The 24,307-nt window shown below is 51.0% G+C and overlaps 1 protein-coding gene across 2 annotated transcripts in view; it reads right to left on the reverse strand.

Annotated features, from left to right (window-relative positions):
- FRMPD3 (FERM and PDZ domain containing 3) overlaps positions 1-24,307 on the reverse strand; it is a 74,635-nt gene that overhangs the window by 43,688 nt on the left and 6,640 nt on the right. Inside the window, exons 2-4 of one of the 2 annotated variants that reach the window (XM_035725366.1) lie at positions 14,392-14,533; positions 11,252-11,354; positions 8,248-8,293 (exon numbers count right to left, since the gene is read on the reverse strand). In XM_035725366.1, coding sequence (XP_035581259.1) covers positions 8,248-8,293; positions 11,252-11,354; positions 14,392-14,515 — 273 coding nt within the window. In that variant the 5' untranslated portion in view covers positions 14,516-14,533. The remainder of the gene's footprint in view (positions 1-8,247; positions 8,294-11,251; positions 11,355-14,391; positions 14,534-24,307) is intronic. The other variant, XM_035725367.1, reaches the window with a different exon arrangement.

The following is a 24,307-nucleotide window of genomic DNA, read 5'->3' on the forward strand; positions in this document are numbered from 1 at the left end:
CATTTATCAGATCGGTCACAGGAGGGCAGGGCCCTAAGATAAAGACACACCAGAAACAAATGTCCTCAGCAGGTCTTGGGCCCCGGTCCCAGCTGAGTTCTCTTCCGGAGCCAGCAATCGCACTCCCCACAGAGGGCAGATTGCAGAAAGCCACCTGTTTGACCCAAGTGCGTTCGAACCTCAGGCGGTGGGTCTCGGTCCTGGCTGCGTGACAGAAACAGTGGGGCAGCTTTCAAAACCCCTGATGCCCAGGCCCTGCCCCAGATCAATGACCTCAAATTCCTGGGGCTGGGGCCCAGGTATTGGCATTTTTGGGGGGGGTAAGTTTCCAATGACTTCAAAACGTGGCTCAAGTTGCAGGGAACCACCGAGCTAAAGGAACAGCAGACTTCTCATCCTGAGCCACAGAGGCGGTTTGTTGGCGGCGGATGATACGGCACAACAAAATCCAGGGCTGGAGATCGTTGCAGAAAGTGATTACAGTATTGATTGTTCGTGGGAGTCAAGAAATGCCTTTGTGTGTTGCACAGCTTGGTGCTTAAATCCTGGGCAGGGGCTGCAGGCTGCAGGAGCACAGGACAGGGGCAAGACAGAACGATCTGGAGCTATGTTCAGGCAGTTCTGCTTGGCTCTGTCTCCACAGTAGTCCGAATGTCCACCTGGGGCGCCACAGACACGAGGCAGGTAAAATCTTCGCGTCCACCCGTCACCCCCTGCTTTCTCTGTAACCACCCGTCATCGGATGCCTTCATGCCCCGTGTGGACCGAGGCGTCTCTAGAGGCCTCAGAGGGCCATGTAGTCCACCCTTCATTTTTACACATGAAGACGGAGGCCTGGGAAGAGGATACGGTCTGCTCAAAGTATCAAAATAATTGGGTAGTGGAGCTGAAACTAAAACCCAGATTTCCCGAGTCTTGGATTGGCGGCCAGGCCCCATAGCCAGCTGAAGCTGGGTGTCCATTCCCGATCTTTCCCCCACTGGTTCTGGTTCAACCCGGTCTTATTGAATGGACCTTTGAACGTACGAAGGACCGCAACTGGTATCCTTTTTTGTCTTCACCTATGAGGAGAGGACAGCCTCCTTGGGATCCCTACCAAAAGTCCCAGATTGGATCCTGCCTGACAGATATGACTATACACTAAAGATTCAGATATTTTTATAGGAGCAAAATCATGAAGGAGGAAGTGGAACTGCCCATATTTTCAGGGACTGTAATCATTTCCGGTGTCTGTGGTAGAGCTATTTTCAGTTTGTGCCTCATTCCTCCTTGACCCTTGTCCTGTCCGTCTCTAAGACTCTGTCCTATTCGGGCGCCTGGGGGGCTCAGTTGGTTAAGCGACTGCCTTCGGCTCAGGCCATGATCCTGGAGTCCCAGGATCGAGTCCCGCAGCGGGCTCCCGGCTCAGCAGGGAGTCTGCTTCTCCCTCTGACCCTCCCCCCTCTCATGTGCTCTCTCTCTCTCATTCTCTCTCTCAAATAAATAAATAAATAAAATCTTAAAAAAAAAAAAGACTCTGTCCTATTCTCAGTCTTCAGCCTTGATCACTGATGGTGAGTCCCTCATCGCCAGCTGGTCTCGGCTACATGTCATGGACTCATGTCTAGCCTGATGCCCGCACACAGGTGATGTCTACCTTGCAGTGTGATAGGAGGGGTTCTCAAAGGCTGCCCTGTTCCGAAGCATCTTTGAAGCTCAGCTATGTGGCCTGAAGTTCTTAATGCCAGGGTTACTCTTTTGAATGAAAAAGTTGAGAATCAGGAAGACCCTCATCAAAGCATGAATGCAGTACCAGGGAGGAGTAGTGAACAGAATTCTGGGGTCGGTGGACTGTGGGCCTGCCTGGGCCAAATCCTGCCCACCAGCTGTTTCTGTAAATAAAACTTTATCGGAGTACAGCCGTGATCTTCACTTGGGCACTACCTGTGTTTGCTTTTGCAATGATCATGCATAGCTTACAAAACTTACAATATTTACTAGACAGCCCTTTACAGAAGAAAAGTTTGCTGACCCCCGCACTAACTCGTTAGCATGCACGCCCCACTGTTTCCAAAACTTTCCTGATGGTAAGACTCACTAGGGAGCGCTTGCTGAAGCACAGATTTCTAGGTGCACGGTGGACATAAAAAGTCAGAATCTCTAGGAGCATAAGGCACAGGAATTTATATTGTTGAAAATGTCTTAGCCCATTAAGCAGAGATTAATTGAGTACCTTCAAAGCTGGGACATCTGAGCTCTTCACTGACCCCATTTTTTTCCCTCAAGCAGTTGGGAGTCTCATTTTGCAACAGGCACTCTCGCTGGCAAAAATGAATTTTGGCTAGAAACACGGGACCAGAATCACGAAGCACCGCCAGGGCCACTGTAAGCCCCTCGAAGCAAATATGAAGCCAGCAGCTCAGTGGAATAAGCAATAGAGAAGAGAGTCTGCCTCTCCCTCAGGACTGAATTCAGCAGCTGGTGATTCTCTGACCAATTTTTTTTTTTTTTTAATTTGGTGGCTCTATTAGTACAGATTTCAGGGTTGGGTTCAAAGCCAGTTATATGGCCCGACATTTTAGTGTGAGATAGGGCCCCGCTTGGATTGTGTGAGGACAAAGCTCGGGTTCCTATAGCACCCACAGCCTCCTAGTCTCCTTTCCGCTGGCTCATTGTCTTTGACACCTGAGGCTCTTTATAAGCAATTCCCATGGCAACCACTGTGAGAGTCTGGGACAATGGAGGGCCATCCTGGTTTCACCAGACTACTCCTGATAAGGGACCCAGGGCCTTCCTATCTGCACTTGGGGCTTGGAGGTGAACATGTCCCCTCTCTCTGGCTTCCAAGGCCCCCTGCGAGCCACACATGACCCCCATTCCTCATCTCTGGCCCCGACAGGTGGTTCTCCCCACAGTGCCCACACTGGGCTGCTTCCCACTTCCACACCCACCTCAAGCTGCCTCTTCACCATCCCTGCTCTTCTGGGCCCCCAGTGTCCCCTTTGCTTAGCTAAATGCCATCTCTAAAGCCCAGCTCAAATTCTACCTTGGTCCTGAGTTCTTCCCCAATTCCTCCAGTGCCCTCCTTGGATTTCCTATAGTACTCTCCCCCTTTTTTTCCCCAGAGAGACAGAAGTGGGGGGAGGGGCAGAGGGAGAGAATCTGAAGCAGGCTCCATGCCCAGTGCGGAGCCTGACATGGGGCTTGATCCCACAACCCTGAGATCATGACCCGAGCCAAAACCAAGAGTCAGACGCTTAATCAACTGAGCCACCCAGGCTCCCCTGTAATACTCCTTGTTAATCCACACTCATATCCACTCATGCTCCCCCCCCCCCAGCTTGTAAAAGAAGACACGGGATTTTATATTACTATATCTACTCCTAGCACCAAGCATAGAGTAGGCACAGAATTAGAGGTAGCAGTTGATTGCTACTGTTCATAATGAATTAGTTCACCAATTCGGCCAATATGGTTTGAGTACCTACCATCTGCCAAGCACCATACCTCAAGAAGCTCTGTGGAAAACTAGTGCTTCTGCAGTAGTTCCCATTATTTTGGCCTTTTTTTCTGGGCAGGTGGCTCCAAGCAGAGGGGAATCCTGGCTCTCTGGGTACAGGTAAGTCTTCAGTACTGGAAAACTAGAGTGTCATTTGAAGGGACTGTCTACTTTCTTCAGGGCCATTCTAGGTCACGACAAAGTACTTTAAAATATTTATTGAGGACATACCATGTACCAAGGTCTAAGGGTACCAAAATTAATACATATTGAGTCAATCACAGGAGACAGTCGGTCACTCGAAGATTAAGAAACACCTTTAAATATGTATGGGCGTAATAAGTGGCTATCGAGGCAGTATGGTTGGGTGGGGCCCTGGGAATGGACCCCTGTGATCACCCCACTAAAATACCCTGAATGGTCTGCCAACATAAAAGTCACTCCGTTAAAAGAACAATTTTCATCTGAAAGAGACTACATATTAGATCAGTAGTTCTTGATATGTATCTTGGCTGCATAAGGATCATTTTGGAAGCCTTTTTGAAAGACCAACACCTGGGTCCCCTCCCCAAAGCTGCGAATTCAATTGTTCAGGGCTAGAGCATGAGTATCAATAGTTTTAAGAGCTTCTCAGGTGCTTCTAATGTATAGTCAGGGTCAAGAACCACCGTACTGGACCCTCCTCAACCACGGAATGTAGAAGCTGGAAGGAGCCCCAGCTGGACCTACATGGAGACTGTCTTCTGGAAGAAGTGGTAATCTCCATGCAACCGTAAGATGTCAAGTGCCTGCTGTGGATGCTGGACTATGCTCTGTGATGCAGGGGCTATCACACAGAACGTAGGCTGGGGGGGTGTTGATAAGCTCTCATTATAACTTGAGAGAAGATTCTCTGTCTCGGTCAATTTTTGTGACTCATGCTAGTTACGTTTTATAAAGTCACCTCGAACATGGAACGAATGAATACTGAACAGTTGCTCCTAGGGGAAATGTGTGCGTGTGCTCAGGTGTGCATGTGCGTGCACGCAGGTGTGCATGTGTGCGCGCGCATGAGCGCGAGTGTGTGTATATGTCTCACACAGATTATAATTCTGAATTCTAAAAACAACTCATCCTGGTAGATTCTATTTTATTTCACTAGGAGAAAATGAAGTTCTGAAGTGTTCAGTGACTTGCCTGAGGCCGCCCCACTGCTCCTTGCCATCTCTATCTTCTGGACACCTCCGTGTGACAGCTGAAACAAGATGGCAGAGTGCTGCCTTCTTTGACCTCAGCCGGCAACATGTGCATTAGGAGACTCAAATTTTTCATGCTCTGCTTATGTCCACAAGTGACCAGGAAAGCACCATGGGTCTCGACTTGGGGGTTGCAAATACATTTTAGGGAGTAGGTGAACTTGCTCACACAGAATCTGCAAATAGTGAGGATCGACTATGCATGCATGCAAGGCTGACATTCACTTGGGATGCACTGGTATGGCCATACCTGTTGTGAGGGTTTCTTTCACACTGATTGGTAAGCAGCCACTGCCCTAAGCTTCCTGGGTGCCATGGGACCTCTCCCATGGGACCTCTTTACCAGTGGTCATCTGAAGGGTTAACACCTGGCACAGTCAAGAGGCCTCCAAGACTCTGCTCCAGTGCCCATGGCTGGCTTACATTCTGATCTGATGGCTCCGACTGTACAGGTTAATTGTTTCAACTATCGCCCCTGTGTGTGTGTGCTCACTTCTATGCTCCAAGGGTTTCGAAAGCATAAGGCCAAGTACTAGAGTGTAAGCTCTGTGAGGATAGGAACCATGTCTGTCACGTGGACTGCCATGTTCCTAGCTTAGAAGAGCACCTCGAATGGTAGGTATTCAATAGATGTTTGCTGAACAGGCAAACAAATGAGAAACTCTCACTGAGGTTAGTCAGGCAGAGGTGTTTGGAAGAGTCTCAAGCCAGGTCTTAAAGGAAACAGACCCGTTTGGAAGAAGTGTGGAGCCGTACAAGGACAGAAGCCGGCAGGGCTGTAAGAACTAAGATCTGGACCACGGAGAGAAGGAAAGCAGCCTGGTCATAGCAAAGAGGCCGTGGGATGGGACAGTGGGGACTTTAGAACTGGAGGGCAGAGGGGTGTTGGGGGCACTGGGATGAGAGCTGGAACAGAGGTGGGGGGCAGCGTTAGACTCTTCATTCTGCGCCTATGTTTGGACACTTGAGTTTGGGTTGCCATGATGGCTGGAAGCTGGGTTTTTTTTATTCCTTCAACACATCCTTATTGAATGCTTAGTCTGTGGCAGGTGCTCTTCCAGGTGCTGGGGAGACAGCAGTGAATGAAACACAGCTCCTGTCTTCGTGGAGCTGACATTCTAATAAGGCTTGGGTGAATCACCAAACAGCCTGCAGTCCATCCGCACCATGGAATACTACTTAGCAATTAACAAGGAACAGACCACTGATACTGGCAAAAACTTGAATGACTCTCAAGGGCGCCATGCTGAGTGGAAAAAAAAAAAGCCAATCCCAAAAGATTACGTGCTATATTATTTTGTGTATATAATATTTTGGAAATGACGAAATTACAGAAATGGGGTATAAACTAGTGGTTGATGGGGGTTGGGGTGGAGGGAGAGAGGGGTGTGGCTATAAAAGGGCAAGGTGAGCAGTCCTTGTACTGATAGAACTGTCCAGTGTCTTGACTGTGCTGGTGGCCACGTGGACCCACACCACACATGTGACAGACTGACACTGAACCCTATACACACATTGTATTGCTGTCAGTGTCCTGGTTTTGAAATGGTACTTTAGTTCTGGGAGACGTAACCCTTGGGAGAAACAGGGTAAAGGGTACACAGGGATGTGTATACAAGCTTTGCAACTTCCTGTGAGTCTGTAATGATCTCCAAATAAAAAGTTTACAAATATAATATTTTCGCTTTGAGGAAAAAAATGATGCAGCATTGGCCATGAGAGGCCAATGTTGTCTTAAAAAGGGTAGTCAAGGAAGGCTTCTAGGAGGAGACAACATTTGAGGGGACCTGACTAACAGTAACCCACAATGGGTCTCTGATCAGAGAGGTAAAACACAACAAGCATGCTTTTTTTTTGGTGGTGGGGGGGAGAACTGGTAGCCATTTCATGACAGGAGACTGGGGAGTGGGGAATGACTGTCCACTGTCCACTAGGCAACTGCACCTGCACAGTAAGGGAGGGAGGGAGGGGTCTATTGGTAACACCCACCGAGGGGTAGAACTTGCCTGCCCAGAGATACAGGAGAATTGTAATTGAGAAAGGCCTATTTGCCAGAGAGCAAGTATGAGAGGGAGAGGGAGAAGGGGGAGAGGGAAGGGAGAGAATGTGCCTGTGTAAATGTGTGTGTGTGTGTGTGTGTGTGTGTGTGTGTGTGTGTGTGTGTTTCACACTGGGAGCCATGGGGAAAGGCAGTTAGTGCCAGAGCTTGATTTGAACCCCATCCCCAACTGATGAGCCCACGCTCTGCACCTGCACGCTGTCCCTGATTTTGCCCAGAAGTGCCGACTCTCTGGAAAATCTTTCCCTCTGTCTCTGCCTGGGAAATCCTGCCCCATCTCTGGAGGTCCAGCTCAGGTGCAGCCTCCTCTGTGAAGGCTGTCCTGATTTCATGCCCCCCGCCCCCAACAGATGGGACCTCTCCTGTGGCCATGGAGGTGGGACATCAGTGCTGGAGGTCAGGGGAGTCTTGGGGACTCTGAGAAGGCACAACTAGGCTGGAGGTGGAAGGAGGGCTCTGAGTTTTGCACATAAAAGTTCTGCACCTGGGTCTGTGCATTTAAGAAAGATTACTATAACAAAGTAACCTAGTAATGGACTCTGGGCCTTCTAAATCCAACTCTTGAGGAGAGGGGCCTGGGGATTTTTATTTTATTTTTATTATTTTTTAAAAGATCTTATTTATTTATTTGAGAGAGAGAGTGAGAGGGCACGAGCAGGGGGAACAGTAGAGGGAGAGGGAGAAGGAGAAGCCCGGCTGAGCAGGGAGCCCAGCATGGGGCGCCATCCCAGGACCCTGAGATCATGACCTGAGCCGAAGGCAGATGCTTAAGCGACTGAGCCACCAAGTGCCCCAGGAATTTTACTTTCAATAAGTAGTCCTGTTGACTATTTTGACCAGTCAAGTTTGGAAAACACTGTTCTAGTCTAAACCCCTCAATTTACAGACGGGGAACTTTTTGGAACTGACCCACCCAAGGTCACACAGCTAGTCAGTGACTGTACCGGGACAAAGATGAAACGGTTCGTCTCACCGTACTTTCCCACCAACGTCATATTAAATTCCCACCATGCGGCGCAGGGCTTCATACGTTGCATGCCATCTAGTAAATACTGCTATGAATGAATGAATGAGACTAGCTAGCACCCACCATCTGCAAGGACTTTCTGGGAGTTGGACCCTGGACGGGTACATTTTGATGGGGCATAGCAAAAAAAAAAAAAAAAAACAAAAAGAGGTAGAAAATCTGTCTGGGACCGGAGCAGTGAGCGTGCGGCCTCAGTGTGGGTAAAGCAGAAGGGCACAGGGCAGAACATAGCACTGGAGAGCCTTTCAAAAAATCCCCAAGCCTTGAAGGTAGAAAGCAGACTCAGATGTTCAGAAGGTATGCTTTACATTCACTCCTCAAGCTTTGGCTCACAACACGTGGATGCTAGTCTCACCGTCCACCCGCCCTCCCGTCACGGTCACTTTCCAATACGGGACTCTGTCACCTCCGTCAGGAGGAAGGGTGGATGGCACAGCGGCTCACTCACCTGATGAGTGTGCAGAACTGTAAGAACGATGAATTCCTTAGCGCTCCTACAGAGAGAAGGAACAGGACAATAGTGTATCATGCACTAGGTATTCATCTCGCATGAGAAGCAACACCAGAATTCTCCCCTGGGCTGCATTCAGGGATATGAATGAGGCCAGCGGGCACTCCGACTCTCTGCCCGGCCGCCTCGCCTCCCATCATCTGTGGTGGCCGACGGAAACCATCCACAGAGGTTCACACAGGCATCTGAAGAAGGCATTACCATAATCTCTGGGGCTGTCATTTTTCAAGTCTTCCCGTTCTATTTCCCTCTCACATTCGCTCTGTAGATCTCCCCAAACCTTAGGAGCAATATTATCTGTAGAATAGAAGATTCTCAAGGAAAACTAAAGGCCTGAATTATGGAACTCAATTGGCAATTTGGTATTTAAGCAAGAGGAGAAATTCAAAGGAAAAACCCAAAGGAGGTCATTTGGTTATCATGACTCATACTCAGCAGATTTGTTTTAATTGAAGGACCAAAAAATGAGAGCTAGGGAGCAACAGATGGAACCAAGGCTCTCCAGACAGCAAATATTCAAAGGGATGAAGAATTTGAAACTCCTCCGACAAGAATTATGCCAGTGATCGAACAGGCCATGAGGTATGAAAATTCTCCCCTGGGAATACATAGTCCTTTAAAAGAACCGAGAGAAATGGAAAGAGTTTGCCTGGAAGGAGCTTCCCTTCTCCTCGCTGGAACTTTTCATACGTTTCTGGGAACAGGGGTATTCAAGAAGCAGAGTCACGATCACTTGGTTCTAGATACTCAAGGAAGGCCAGGGCCTCCTGCTCGAGGACTTGGAACATTTTCCACATTCAGCGAGGCCAAGTCCAGGGATGGGGAGCTCCCGGGAGAAGGAAGGAGCTGTGTTCCAGGAAAACCCCACAGGAAAATCTGTCTCTTGAACAGGGGAGGGCATAGTGTAAGTCAGATTATGTGATGCGTCTGCCCGAGCCCCTGCCACACTTCCCCATTTCACGTAGAACAAAGCCGAAGTCCTTATACTGGGGGGCTACAGGTCTTCCCCTCTTTACCCCACTTCACATCCTGGCTTCTCCCCTGCTCCCCAAACACGACAGACCACACTCCTGCCTCAGGGCCTTTGCACTGGCTCTTCCCTCTCCGACACCCTCCCTCCTTTCAGTCTTTCTTTAGTTGCCACCTTCTCAATGAGGCTAACTCTGGCCAGGCTATTTAAAGCACCACTATGCCCAGCACTCCAGGACCCGGTTTATCCCGATCCACTCTCTATCCTTTGATAACCTTCCTCTACTTCCAGCATGCCATATAATTACATATTTGTCATGTTTATTGTTAAGGCGCGCCTCTTTCCACGAGAACATAAACTCCAGTGGGATTTCTGTCATTCATTGCTGTATATTCGGTGATTTGAAGAGTGCCTGGTGCACAGTAGACACTCGATAACAAATATTCATTGACTGAATGAAATAATAAAAATCTGCTGGCCCCCAGGGTTATCAAATGAGTGAGCTCTGTCTTGATCCTGGAGGAGCTCTGGACTCCCTCACAAAACTGGGCTACCTGTTCTAGGGTACAAAGATATTCACTAGAAGCAGAGCAAACACTTCTGGAGGGTCAGGCTGAAAGAACCCCAACACGCCCTCGATGGGGTTGGAAGGACTTACCCCATTTTGGTGTGGTGGTGGAGGGTCAAGGGTGAAGTTGGGTGGGGGGGGGATGCAATGGACCACTGAACTTGGAGGAGAGACAAACTAAACGTCATTAGGGACCAGACACGTTTCAAGATGTGAGCTGGAGAGGGGAGCTTCTCGAGGAAGACCTGCCCTGGACTTCGGGAGGGAGCATTCCAAATGCTTCCAGAGCTAGCGAGAGGGTGCTGTTCCATCCCAAGTGTGCTAAATCTGCCTTCGAAGGGGGGAGGGGCGCTGGGGACAGGTGGGATTTGGGAGACCGAGAAAGACGAGTGAGATGAAGAACATTCTAAACCAAGAGAGGGCCTGAAAGAGATGGAGGCAGAGATAGAGCAGACCACACAAGGCAGAGAGACAGAGAGAGCAAGAGAGCACATAGGTCCATTTGGGAGGAGACAGCCAAGGTCACCAAAGCAGAAGACAACCCATGGAATTGAGAGCCTTCACCTCTATCCTCTTATTCCTTATCGACACGTCTATGCAAGGAGGTGTGTGCGTGAGTGCGCGTGCGTGCGTGCGTGCGCGTGTGTGGTAGGAGTGTGAGGTAGGGGATTGGCTATATGTATATAGCGTGTATGTGTGTGGCATGTGTAGGGGTGAGGAGGGGAAAAGTCACCATGATTACTCCCCTGTACAGATGGTGGGAGTCCCCCTGACACTCCTTTCTTTCTCTCTCTTGCCCCCATCTGTAGAGGGCACTAAGAGGTCACACACACAGCAAGCAGAATCCACAATGGCAGGTTCCCCTCCTCAACCCATTAGCCAGGGATTCAGATTTTCTTCTCCTCAGGTTTTTTTGTTTGTTTGTTTTTTTGTTTGTTTGTTTTTGGTGCAGTAGGGTATGGAGACGTGGGAAACACTACCTGGCTCACACTGTGCTTATCTCAGAGTGTTCTTTTTTGTTTTTTTCCAGAGTGTTCTTTTAATGGCCTCTTTGGTTCTCATCGCTCACTGGGTCTGTCCCCCTGCACTGTAAGTCAAAGACCAAGGGGCTTCGGTGAGGGGGGGTAGTAAGGGTGAGGAAGGCGAGATGAGCTCTTGAAGAAGGCTGTTCTCTGTTCACATCGCTGGAGAAGGCTAAGCCAGAGAGTGTGAGGGACCCTGGGGCCCTGGCAGGGCTGGCCTCGGAAGTCCTGGGTAGCCAGGAGCCCTGGTCAGGGCTGCTCAGCCTGCAGGGCTTCCCTCTCAGGGCCAGGGAGGACCATGGTAGCCCTATGCCACTGGTGGGACAGGGGAGGGAGGGATCAGTACTCAGCTCCTGCCAAGGCCCAAGAGGCCCCTGTTACCTGATGAGTTCTATGAACCTCTCCCTGGGGGCTTCACTCACGTCCTCCTCATTAATAGCCACAATCTGGTCACCAGCCAGGAGCTTGTCCTCAGAGGGGCCTCCTGCAGAGGAGAGGAGAGAGGCATGAGGGCTTGGGGCCACTGCCGGGAAAGCGCAGGTCCGGGCAGGGGTCACCAGTGCCTGAGGGAGCTGCAGTGGGGACCGTAGAGCCTGCAGGAAAGAGTGCAGGCCGTGCGGGCTGGTGGCAGGGGTGCTGTTCGTGCCACGGCTGCCTGTGCCAGACAGAGGGCAGAAGACCGAAGAAGGAGAATAGCTCGGACCTCCTGTGGCTGCCAGTGGTGTGGGAGCAAAAGGTCCCAAGCCCAGGCCTGGCCCTCAGGCCAGGTGAATCCGTACTTTCCTGGCTGGGTTCTAAAGAGGGACATGGGTTTCCCTTTCACCACGAGGCATCTGCTGAGGTCCGAGGAGCGATAAGGAATCTTCTCACCCGAGCAATACCCCCACTCGCTGGTCAGGAATGATTTAGGCAGTCACTTGCCTGAAGACAGGGGGATGGACTAAAAGACCCAGAGGGTTTAACTCCTCTCATCTCTGAGACATGCCACTCTTCAGTAGGTGAGGGGAACAAGAACAGACCCCGAATCACGGACAGTTGGAAATTTGCTTCCTGTCCTTCCCAACTCCACTGTCGAGGTTAAGAAAGCAGAGCTGTCTGAGGGCCATACCTTCCTGGTTGGGGTAAAGAATGGGGGTCGAGGGGCGCCACAGAGTGTGCTGAATCTGGTGTTTAGCCAAGACCTCGGAGAAAAGCTTTTCGGAGACGCAGGGAGAATGAGAAGTCAGGCCCAGCCTCACTCAAGCCCCAAAGAAATGTTTACTGACAGGTCCCACTCTCAAGCCAGGCTTGACTCCTGTTCGTGCCTGCCTTCCAGGGCTGCATCCCAACTGTTCCCTCTTTCTACAAAGAAGTGTGCTATGCCAGTACCAGAAGCAAGAACATAACAGAACACCTCTGTCACCTGAGCGTGGCCCGGTGGTGGTTCTGGAGCGTGGGGCCTGTGTGCTGAGGGGGCCTATGCGGCTCGGCCAGCAAGACCCACCACTCAGCCTGCATTGGCGGCCAAGTGTCCTGATAGCACAGTGACTTCAGGGGCAGGGAACGGCGGGGGAGGCCCCACTCTTGGCAGCCAGCCAGATCTGAACTCCAACTCCAAATCTGCAACTCACTGGTTGTGTGACCTTGTCTCTCTTTGCTCCTTTGGAAAATGGGAAAATCACAGTGCCTCCACCTCATAAGAACGTGGGGCGGATACAGGAGATGATGAGTGTACAGCACTTTAGATGGTTGACTAATGTCGGTACGAATTTGCTAGACGGTAGTTATTATCCTCCAAGGAGGCAATTCCTTCAACTCATTTCATTCCTTCTATCTCCTCCTGCCAACATGCCGAAATTTTGGTAGAGAGGCCACTCTACCCCTTCCCCACTCCCTCCCTTCCTTCCTTTTAATGGAAGTGGTCCTCATGAAACTGAACGCTGACGGCAGTGGTGGGCGTCAATCTACTACCACTTTCCCGGAATGCTGTGCTGGCCGGCCCCACCGTGATTGGTCCTCTATAGGATGCCTCTTATCTTTTATCTTATCTCAAATACAGAACCAAAAAAGCCTCTGCCCTTAAGAGCCTCCTGGGCCAGAAGCAGCGATCTGGATCGGCCTACGTCTTTATAGGGCTATGCCTGCCAACCCCATGATTTTCTGTGGCTCTCACCTGTGGCTCTCCTTTGTCCCCACCCCTCCAACTCTGCCTCTTCATTTTCACATGGCTTGAGGCTGACCCCCTTGTCTAGGCCAAGGGGCTCCCTTCAGCCCTAGTAAATCCTGTCTCCCTTGAGGCCAAAAGCAGGGGCTCTGGGTGGCCTGCTACTAAGTTTTTCCCAATTCCTCTTACGCAGGACAGATTTGATTTCTGATCAGGGACTCAAGAACCTTCCACCAGACTGCATGACTGACTCGGGAGCCTGAGGTCAGCCACGAACTCCTGTACTGGATTGTTTTTTTCTTTATGCCCTCTAGTTGAAAAGGGAGCTTACAAAAATCTTTTTTTTTTTTTTCTTTTCCTTTGAGGATTGCAAAATTCATCAAATTTCTGCTAGACCAGTTTGTACTCGGGCTGCTCCTCTTGACTGAGTGAAAAACTGTTGTAAACATCTAAAGCCTCGGGCCCAGCAAGTCAGGAATAAAGCTTCTTTCTGTTCATCTTTTCTGTCAATGGCTAGCAGACGTGGAATGAAACGGCGCTTAGGCCATTGCCCATTTCATTCATGAGGGCAGGATTCCACAGTTCAGGTGGGGGCTTTCACTTATTCCCTCCCACCTGGTCCCATTCAAGCCCTGCTTCTCCCACATTGGCATCAGACAGACCCAGCCAGGTCCAAATCCTGGCTCTGCTGCCTCCTGCCTGAGTGCCCCTGGACAAGTTATTTCTCTTCCTCTATGCCTCAGTTTCCTCATCTGGTTAAATGGGGAGGACGACTCACCTTGCAGGCTTGGCTGAGAGGAATAAGCAAGATGAGGAAAGCACACAGTAGGCACCTAATCAATGGCAGCTGTCGTTACTGCCACCGTGGCATTTGGAGATTTCATTCCCCGCACCCCCCCCCCCCCATGGTCCGTATCCTGATTCCAGCCGTCAGTGGCTGACCTTTCTTGTGAGAGGGTACCAGTCTCCACAGCCTGATGGTTAGGCACTTGGGGACAGGGCCTGCATCTTGTCCTTCCCTACCATCTTGCCGTGCTTAGAGTAGGCAATCTATAAATACTTGTTGAATGGAATTGAATCGACATTTGTCATCCAACGCAGTCTGGCTCTTTTATGAAGGTTCTACGCACAGGGAGGCTTCATTAAGACCGAGACTCTGCTAAACCATCAACTGCAGCCTCTGTGTTGGCCGCAGGAAGCCTCAGTGGTTTGCGTCGATCACTCTGAAAGCCCAGCTCCTTCGCACGGTCCTTAGCCGGTGAGTCTTTACCCCGCTCTTCATGAATTCCTCCAGGGGAGCCCTGCTCTTTGGGAAGATGGGTGGGTGCTGGGGGAAAAGGAGCCGGGGCCAGGGGGGGACACTGTGAGGAACACCTACCTGGCCTCACAGATCGCACCACCACAGGCCGCTCACTGCCAGCCACGAAGCCAAAGCCATATATAGGGTCTCGGCGAATGGTCACTTGTCGCAGCGTCTCTGTTGGCAGTTGCTCCCATTCCATAGCATTTGCGCTCTCTTCCTGCATCACATGACCGAGGGAAGGGGAAGATGGGAGCAAAACAAGATGCAAAGGCAACTAAGCCTCAGAACCAGCTGGGAGGGGGCACAGATGAGGGTGCTGGCCATGGCACGTGGGAGCTCCCCCGCTTGGCTTCCTATGTCCTCTAGAACCAGCAGAGGAAACAACGGCCCTCATAGCTCGGTTTGGAGAAAGAGGAGTCTGGCAAGGAAAAAGCCACTGTCTGCAGGGCCAGAGCCAACAGAAAAAAACAAACAAACAAACAAACTGTTTCCACAGAACTTGACATCAGAGTCAGCCCTTTCCTCCAAGATATTGGGACTCTAGAAGGAGCCTAAATGCAGGCATGTTATTCTGAAGGTTAACTGGTAGCACCCGCCGAACTGGCTGTCGGCTCCCTAAGGGAAACCAAAACCTCAAGGAAGGCAGCAGGACACAGGCAAGCAAGTGAGGGAAGGAATGCGAAGTCGCTTCAGAGTAGCCCTTCATGAAGTCCTTGTGCGATTTTTAAACTTTGATCTCCCTTAGGTTCTATATAAAAACGATTAGATGGCATATGTAAACAAATGTGCTGATGCGGAGGACCATTACCGTACACAATCGGATGTAATGCTGACTTACTTCAGGTAATGGGACAACTAGAAAATGGCTCCTATGGGCAAGCAGGGGAGCTGTGTCTCGTGGCTGCCAGCAGACGTGAACCCCAATGGGCTGCGAGACCTTGCCGCCCCAGTACCTGGGAGAGACTGCAGACAGCTCTCCCGATGCTCACAGAGGGAGTTGTTGAAGCTTAGAAAAATTAACATGAGGACTTTAGAATGGTTCTACACCAAGGGCCAGGGTGCCAGAGGCGGGGAAGGAGGTAAAGAGGGCAACGAATGGCCAACAGGCGGGGCGGGGCAGTTGGAGGCAGAAGAGAGGGCACCAGAGCCAAGAGGCTCTCAGAGGCTTAGCTCCCGGACTCGGCACCGCTCAAGCCCCACGCAAGTTCTGATCTAACAAATGGGGTTGAGTTCCCTAGCCTCAGTGTGTGTATTCCTGAAAACTAAGGTTCCAGGCAGGGCCCTTGGGAACAAGATTCAGATGGGCAGGAGGTGATTAATCAAACTAGTATAAGGTTTGTAAAAGAGGTGGGAGGTTCTGACACCGGGAGAGTGATTGTTGGCTAGCTCAGGATACCGCATTCCTCAGTTGCAAATGGTTTCGAGCGATTAGGCTGTTTATCAGGACACAAATTCGATAATTAGACTTTAGGACTATTTATGGGGGGGTGTGTGGCGGGAGATTTAGAGTAATTGTACAAAAGAGAAATTCATAGTCTGGGGCTTGTCTCTCTCATAGAAGGACTCAGGAAGGAAGACAGACCACAGCTGCCTTAATGTCAGTCACATCAACTCCGGCTGCACCCAACCAAGCCAGCTTGGCAGGGGCGGGGGGGTGGTGTCTGTCGCACCTTAGGGAGGAAGAGGGGGCTGGCCAGGATGCGGTCAGGCCCCCCTGAAGGCAAATTCAGAAACTGGCTCCTGCCCTCCCGCACTGGTAGGACAAATGGTCATTTTTCAATGAAGAGTCACTCAGAAGCTGGACAGGGGCTGGCCAGTGTCCTAAGACAGGCACCCTCCCAGGACAGGGCCCTCCCAGGCTGGCACCTCTCTCATTTCTGCGCCTGGTGGCAGGCAGGAGCTTGGCCTCGAAGGGAGCCAGAGAACATCTTTCCTGCAGCTGCCATCCTGCCTCACCCCCGGGGCTGCTTCCGAAATGAGCCCCGTTCTTTCCTGTCTCCCATCCTATTGACGCCGAAAGAGCCTCTTCTTGGGGTGACACCAGCTCATTTCTGACATGGGCCCCAGCCAGGGCAGGCTGGAGGATGAGAGCCTGTGGGGCTGTGCATGGGGAGCAGGGACACTCGAGAGGAACACCCAGGCGTATGTTCCAGTACTCAGTACGCTGTCCTGAGCTCAGGGTCCCCTGGCCACTGCAGGCTCAGTTTTGCTGCCTTTTTCTTTTTCTGAAGCTGGGCACACTTTAGCCTCCGCTGGGCGGAAGGCATCGCCAATAATGATGCAAAGAAATGCTCCTGGAGCCAGAGGAACCAACAGGCGAAGAGCCTTCTGTGACACAAGTGTTTTGCTTTCCTGTTTTGACTCGTGGTCATCCATCAACAAGTATTTATTGAGTGCCTACTCAGAGCTTCGAGGGACACACAGATTACAGATCTCTGCCCTCAAACAGCTTCCAAACTAGCGTGGGGGAGGAAAGAGAGGTGTACACGAAACAGGAGAATTAGAGTGGTAACTGAGAATAGTATCGAAAGTCCATAATTAAGGTCTAACTTGTGTTAGACATGGGCAGCCTCATCTTCCCCAGGGAACCCAACTACTTCTCCTAGAGCTGCAGACATGTCTCCAGGTTGGGCCTGAAGCACATTCGTCCCTGCGCCGTCCCTAACCGAGCTGGACTAACTGTCCCCAACTAGACCCTCCCCTCCCCTCCCCCCGCCAATCAGCAAGCAGCCCTCGCCTCCCACTGCCTGAGCCTTCCCAAGTTATCTCTGGTCAGGGAAGAAACACCTCCATTAACAGACCAGAAGGCTGTTTTACAATGCAAATGGCAGTCGGCCCTTCCCTCCTGGGGTCTGCATCTTTCAGGGACCATAGCTCAGTCTCTCTGAAATTTTTGCTGAGTGCCTGGAGACTTGGGAGTGACCATGAAAGCAAGCGGGTGATGGATGACAGGAGCTCAGCTGTCCACGGGTCACGTGCCTTCCCTCCTGGGGGTGGGGGAGGAAGGCAATTTCACTTTGAAAGATGTTTGGTTTCTGGTCCCTTCCAACAGGGCAACCCGGAACAAAATCATGAAGCAGCTGAAGCTTGTGGTCCTCCCTGCCCCCACAGCTTTGTTTCCGGGACCTGTTCTGTGTTTCCAGATGCATGCAATGCCTTTGTTCTGACCCCTGCCTACCCAAGGCCCACAAAGGTTGTTCCCTACCCCGCTCCAGGCTTGCCCTCTCTAGTCAGTCACCTGGGTAAAAGCCTAGCCTTTCTTTTCTGCCTAATGATAATGACACTTTATAGCCAAGTGCTTCTTTTCATTTTTACACCCATTACCTCATCTGCGGAAAGGTGCTTTCACATCCATTATCTCCTCACAGTCTCTAAGTATCCTGCCAAAGAGGCTTGGTGACTTCTCCTCCTCCATCCCAGCCTCCAAGCTAGGTGACGAAGTAGGGACCCATGGAGGCTAAGCATATTAGCAGCCCAGCTGGAGCCAAATCTCTCTTGGATGGGGCCCTCCATCCTGGCGCCCCCCCCCCCACCACTGCCTACAGCCACTCAGGGTCCTGGACCCTCTGGCTGTTCAGTCCTCACCGCAGGGCTGCGCCAGCCCCGAGGCCAGCAGCACTCCACGTCCTGGCTGAATCTGGAAGGCCGGCCCCCATCCTAATTAACCTGTCTCTGATCCTGCACTCAAGCGTTGTTGGGAGAATGAAATGAGATCATGGCTACAGAAGCACTTTGGAAGGTTAAACGCATCACACAGATGTAGAGGCGGTGACATTACTGGTAGCCTCATGAGGGGTGGCCGGAGGGGTAGGGAGAGGGAGCCCAAGATAAACTCCACCCACTTCCCTGCAGCCCAGGCCCGTCCCCCATCAGCTCCTTGCCTGCAAGAGGCAGCCCCACAGTGTACTCTGTCCCCTCACTTCCCAGGCAGCTCCGTCCCTGATCCAGCTATCAGATGGCCTGGCTTTCCGCGGCCGTCCTGATACTAGTTCCTCTGTGGGCTAGACAAATCTCTCCTTGCCGTCCAAAGACAGACTGCGAGCTGCAGCTCCTACTGACACCTGTTGCTAGGCAGGACATGGCTAAGGGACAAGTGAACTGAGAAGAAGATGAATTGCTTCGGAGCTAATGCTCTCTCCCGGGCACTTCTGGGCAGGAAGATAGAAATGTCACAGCTAGATTCCCAGGCATCAGCTCTCGGCTCTCCATCTCTCCTTGCCTTTGGCTCCTTTATCTTTACATTTGGTTGGCTCCTTGGGGAGTCTTGTCACTCCCCTCGAAACTGGCAGGATTTGGAGCCATGTGGGGCCAACTAGGCCTCTGATTCCAATCACAGGAGCCAGACCCTTCCAGAAGCTCCAGAGATCCAGCATGGCAGCTGGGCCGCCAGACGACGTCATCAGTTCCTAGTGTCGGGGATGGGATCCCCGTCCCTGGGGCTCTGAAGCAGCTGCTCTGGGTGCCCTCTTGTAAGGAGCTTGGACATAAACTCTTCTTCTTGTAAAGGGGCCTTGCTTTGGCTAGCTGCTCCTCACTCTAGCGGTGCTGCTCAGACTTGCATGCGCATATGAATCACCTAGGGGTGTCGCTACGATGATTCCCAGGATTCCGATGCAGCAGGTCTAGAGTACTGAGATTCTAGCAAATTCCAGGGTGCGGCCCATGCTGCTGGGCCACAGACCACACTTGGAGAAGCAAGGATGTAAAGAGAACACGATTCTCAGACAATGGGAAGGTCACAATAAGGTGGGAGGACAGAGGGGCTTTTATTCCACTGGGTTACGGCATCGAGGGTCCCCGTTAAAACACAAATGCTTTCTTGGAAAAAGGGCACATAAAGTCATGCCAACAAAGGACTCACTGGCTGAATCAGATTTATCCCAAGAGGGAATAGGGAGGGCTCTAAATGGATATGAAATAGGACAAGTAAGGTTGCATTAGGGAAAAGGAAAGGGACGTCTGGACAGGGTGGGCATTACTTAGCCCCACCGAAGAGTTTGGTCAGCAGAAGGACAGTCTGAGGACTCGAGACATCCGGGACTAAAGCGAGGAGGATGAAGAAAGAGAGGACGGGGCAGAGAACAACATTGTCCACGTATCGCCTCACTCCGGCCCCACAACGCCCCATTTTACAGATGAGGAAACACAAGCCTTGGGAGGAGAGATCAAGCAACTCATTTTCCTACATCATTTCTGCCAAGAAACTGTGGCCTGAGCAGATGCCCAACAGGTGACGTCGAGGAGACCGGATGGAAGGATTCAGCAGACCCCCTCCTCCACAAGTGAAATGAGACATGCCTCTGCGCTGTCACCGCGGCCTCCCTTGAGTCACCCCAACGGAGGGGACACGCTGGAGACCTCAGAACTGACTTCCACACGCCTCTAAGTCCACCCTCCCATACGGGGGACTCAGCTCATAGGGCCTCACTATGGGCCCGGTAACTTCAGTCATCACCAGAAGGAAGTCTGCTTGCCTCCCGTTGTCCCTCGGACACCCACACTCTCCTGTCCCCACAGTGGTCTGTTCACACACTAATGCCACTCTCCTCCTTTCCAACCCTCCCATTGTACCCTCTGGAACTCTTGGTCAACAGCAAATTCTCCTACGTTGCCAATTTCTTCTCTGAAAGTGCCCTTCACCCTTCTCTCCCAACGAAGGTCTCACTTGTTCCTTGAGGAATAAACATCACTGACCCACCAGGCCTCTCAAATGGAAGCTGTTTTTTTTTCTTTTTCTCACACTCAAATCTCAAGACTTTCAGGACCTGCACATGGGAGTAGGTGTCCTCCTTGCTTGCCAATGCTTCCTCCAGGCCAGTACTCTTCTTTCCGTTTGCCAGAACTCCTGATCCTTTGAGGACCACACCTGCCGCCCACCTCTACCACCCCGTTTCTCTCCTCACTGCTCTCTACAGCTTCCTGGGCAGCCCCACGTTCACTGAGGATGTCAGTTCCTGGTCACATGTGATCCTCCCATCGACTCCAATCCTTTTTATTTTATCGTGGTAAAATATAACATTAACATGAAAGGTACCATTTTAATCATTTTTTCAGGGTACAGTTCAGCGGCATTGAGTTTATCACATTGTTGGGCAACCATCACCACCACCCATCTCCAGAACCTTCTCATCATGCCAGACTGAAACTCTGGACCTATGAAACCCCAACTCCCCATTCCCCTCTCCCCTCCCCCAGCCCCCAGCAACTACCATTTTACTTTCTGCATCTATGAATTTGCCTATTCTAGGAACCTCATATAAGCAGACGCATATGACATTTGTCCCTTTCTAACTGGCTTATTTCACCTAGCATAATGTCATCTGTGTCGTAGCATGGGTCGGAATTCCCTTCCTCTTAAAGTTTAAATAATATCCCATTTGTGGGGCGCCTGGGTGGCTCAGTCGGTTGAGCGTCTGCCTTCAGCTCAGGTCAATGATCCCAGGGCCCTGGGATGGAGTCCCACGTCTGGCTCTCTGCTCAGCATGGAGTCTGCTTCTCCCTCTCCCTCAGTCCCTGCCCCCCTCACTTGTGCTCTCTCTCTCAAATAAATAAATAAAATCTTAAAAAATAAAATAAATAATATCCCACTTGTAGATATGTGCCACATTTTATTTGTGTGTCAGTGGACACTTGGGTTGTTCCCACCTTTTGGCTCTTGTGGATAAAGCTGCTATGAACACGATCATGCCAGTATCTCTTGGGAGTCCCTGCCTTCATGTCTTTCAGGGTAGATACCCACAAGTGGCACTGCTGGATCAGATGGCAATTCTAGGTCGAATTCTTTAAGGGATTGTTCTATCATTTTCTAGGGCGGCTGCGCCATTTTACACTCTTAGCCACAATGCAAACAGGTTCTGATTTCTCCACACCCCTGCCAACACTTGGTGCTATTCTCTGTTTTTTTGATGATAGCTGTCCTAGTGGGTGTGCCCCCTCCAACTCTTGATGTCATCGTTGGTGAGTTGAGCATGCACATGGTGATGGGAAGCCTCCAACAATTGCCTCCTCCACTCACTCACTCACTCACTCACTCACTCACTCACTCCACCACCTAGAATTGGGGTGCACCACCTCCCCTGTCTCCCTCGCCAACATCCCATTCACTACTACCCTGTTCATCCTGCCAGTTTCCCTCCACAGGACCCCCACTGCAGGCAAACTCAGAAGCATCGTGATCGCTGATTCACTTCTCACTTTGTACTCCCTTTTTCCTGGAAATCTCTTCCTCGCGTCTTTGCATTGGCAGGTTGACTCTGTCATCCTTCAGGTCTCCACTTAAATGTCACCTCCTCCGAGAGCCTTCCCCAAGGCTTTCTCCTAGTTATTTACTTTCTTACTGTCCCCCAAGCTCCTTTTTATCTTCATTTCCCTTCATGTTCAAATTAGAGCTTCTAGTCTACCCTTATGATCATTCTCTTGCACCCACCTTCAACTCCCTTCCTTCCTTCTCCCTTGGCTACTCTTGCCTTGCAAAACCTCATTCCTTGACGAACTCAACCATATGCATTCCCCATGCCTGCATCCAAGTAGCTGAAGGCAGCTGGAGAAAAAGCACACAACTGGGTCCAAGGCTTTCACTTGATATTCACCGTCTCCAGCTTGGTGTGGGCTCTCAGTGCTGTCTGGCCACCACTTTCTCACTCTCTAAGATGACTATATCAGAGCTCCTCCTCTCTCCGCGATCTTCCGCACCTCCCCATTGGCCCCGACAAGCCTCTGCTGATGACCTTACCCCGTATGTGACTGAGAAAACACGAACCATCAAATGAGAGCTCCCCACTTCATCTTACCAACACCACATCTATACTCCACCCCGCCTACATCCATATCCATGATTCCTTCCACCCCCCCCAATGAGAATGGAGGATGTTTCTTTTCTTCTACCAATGGCAGGTCTCTCCATTTATGCTCTGGTCCCATCTTCATCTCATCTTCTCAAGGATTTTGCTCCTTTGGGCATTCACTCTCTTCCCTAAATCATCAAGCTCTCCGCCTCTCTGGAGTCATGCTAGCCTGCTGATGGAAATCACCCATTCTTAAGAAAATAAACAGAAACCACCTCCCTCTACTCCACGGTCCCCTTACACTGTCCCTTTGTCCGGCTCCCCTTCACAGTAAAACTGCTCAAGACTTTGCTACACGTATTGTCTCCACTTCGTCATCTCCCATTTACCTCTCGATCCACTATAATCTGGCTTCCACATCCATTACTCCACAGAGTTGCCCTTGTTAGGGTCACCAATGGCCTTCAAGGTCATGTCTCAGTTCTCATCTTACTCAACCTCTCCCTGGCTTTGGGCAGAGTTGGCCGGTCCCTTGAGGTGCTCTCCTCTCTTGACTTCTGTGACGATCTCCTGAGTCTCCAAGGACCTCTCTGCCTGCTTTTTGCTTTGTCTCTGTTGTGGGCTTCTCCTCCGCTACTTAATCACTACATAGTGCTGTGCTCCCCAACTCAGTCCCAGGCCTTCCCTCCTCTGCTCTCTTTCCAGGTGATCTCACCAGTCCCCTGGCTTATAAGTACAACCTATATGCACACAATTCCACACTGGCCTTCTACCACCACCTCCTTTGTAAGCTCCCAAACTCTTATATTCCAACGATCTATTCTGACATCTCTGCTTTGGCGACTCACAGGGATCTCACACTTAACATGTCCCAAACTGAACTCCTGATTTTTTTTTCCCTCTCCAGCCTAGGCCTTGCTCAGCCTTCCTCATCTCAGTACATGGCACCATCATCTCTCTAATGACTCAAGCCAGAAACCTCAGAGTCATTCTGGAGTCCTGTCTCTCCTTTTCAGTCACCACCCCTTCCCCTGCCCCCAACAGTGAATCCCTCAGTAAGTCTGGGCAGCTTTTCCTTCACAATCTGCCCAACTCTCGCCATCCCTATGGCTATCACCCCGTTCAAGCAACCGTCATCTCTCCCCTGGATGCCGGCAGCAGCCTCCTTCCTGGTCTCCCCGTGGAGATAATGCCAAGTCCACATCAGATCCTGTCACTCCCCTGCTTAAAACCCCGCAGACCTCTCCCGCTACAAGCCAAATTCTTCTCCCCTGGCCTATGAGAGGCCCTGTGTGGTCTCCTCCTGCCCGCCTCGCCAGACCCCTCTCGGGCTAGTCCTACTCTTGCCTGGTACAGTCTGGCCCCGCTGGCCTTTTCTCAGTTTCTGAACACATCAAGTTCTTTGCCACCTTAAGGCCTTCCCGCTTGGTATTCCTTTTCCCTCTGGAAACCTCTTTCCCCATTCTCCACATGGCTGATCTTCCATGCTTCAGGTCTCCACTCAAATGTCACCTCCTCACAGAGGTCTTCCCTGAGAACTCTGGCTTGGCTATCCCCATTGCTACAGTCTGTTCGTTTCCTTCAGGAGACTCATCACGATCTATATTCATTTATGTGATTATTTGTCTATAAAGACTATTGACTAGGTTTCTTTTGTTCAACATTGTGTCTCCACCACCTAGTATGGTACCTGGCACCTAGTAGGTGATTAATAAATATTTTCTAAATGGATCGATGGATGCACGGGTAGGAGTGATTTTGAGGCGTACAGATCATGATCCTCTGGCCAGTTCTGTCTCAGACTGTGGAAGAACGGTTTCAGCATGGGGAGTCTGGCCGGTGGGAGAAACTCCTTAACGTCTCTGGCCCAAGACAAAGGCAGGGAGGGAACAGAATGAAAGGAAAAGTCCGGGAGGGCTGCGATCTAAGAAGAGATGGAAGCTGGCATGGCTCCAGTCCACTCAGGGGCATGAGGGTGGGAAATCTAACAGTTATTCCTTCTCAGGGAAGGAATGTTTCATTCAAGGGCAAACAACTCTTCTTTCAGAATGGCCAGAGGTCCAGGGCGGTGGGCAGGATGACTTGGGATAGCCCTTGTCACTCCTGGCAGTCTTGGGGTAGAAGATCTGGTTATTTTTCCAAGGGCTGCCTCCCTCGCTCTTTTCCTCCAGGTCTTCATGGCGCTGAAACTTCCTCCTCATCTGAGC

This window comes from Zalophus californianus, chromosome X (assembly GCF_009762305.2).
Source record: "Zalophus californianus isolate mZalCal1 chromosome X, mZalCal1.pri.v2, whole genome shotgun sequence".
In the NCBI taxonomy this organism is placed as follows: Eukaryota; Metazoa; Chordata; class Mammalia; order Carnivora; family Otariidae; genus Zalophus; species Zalophus californianus.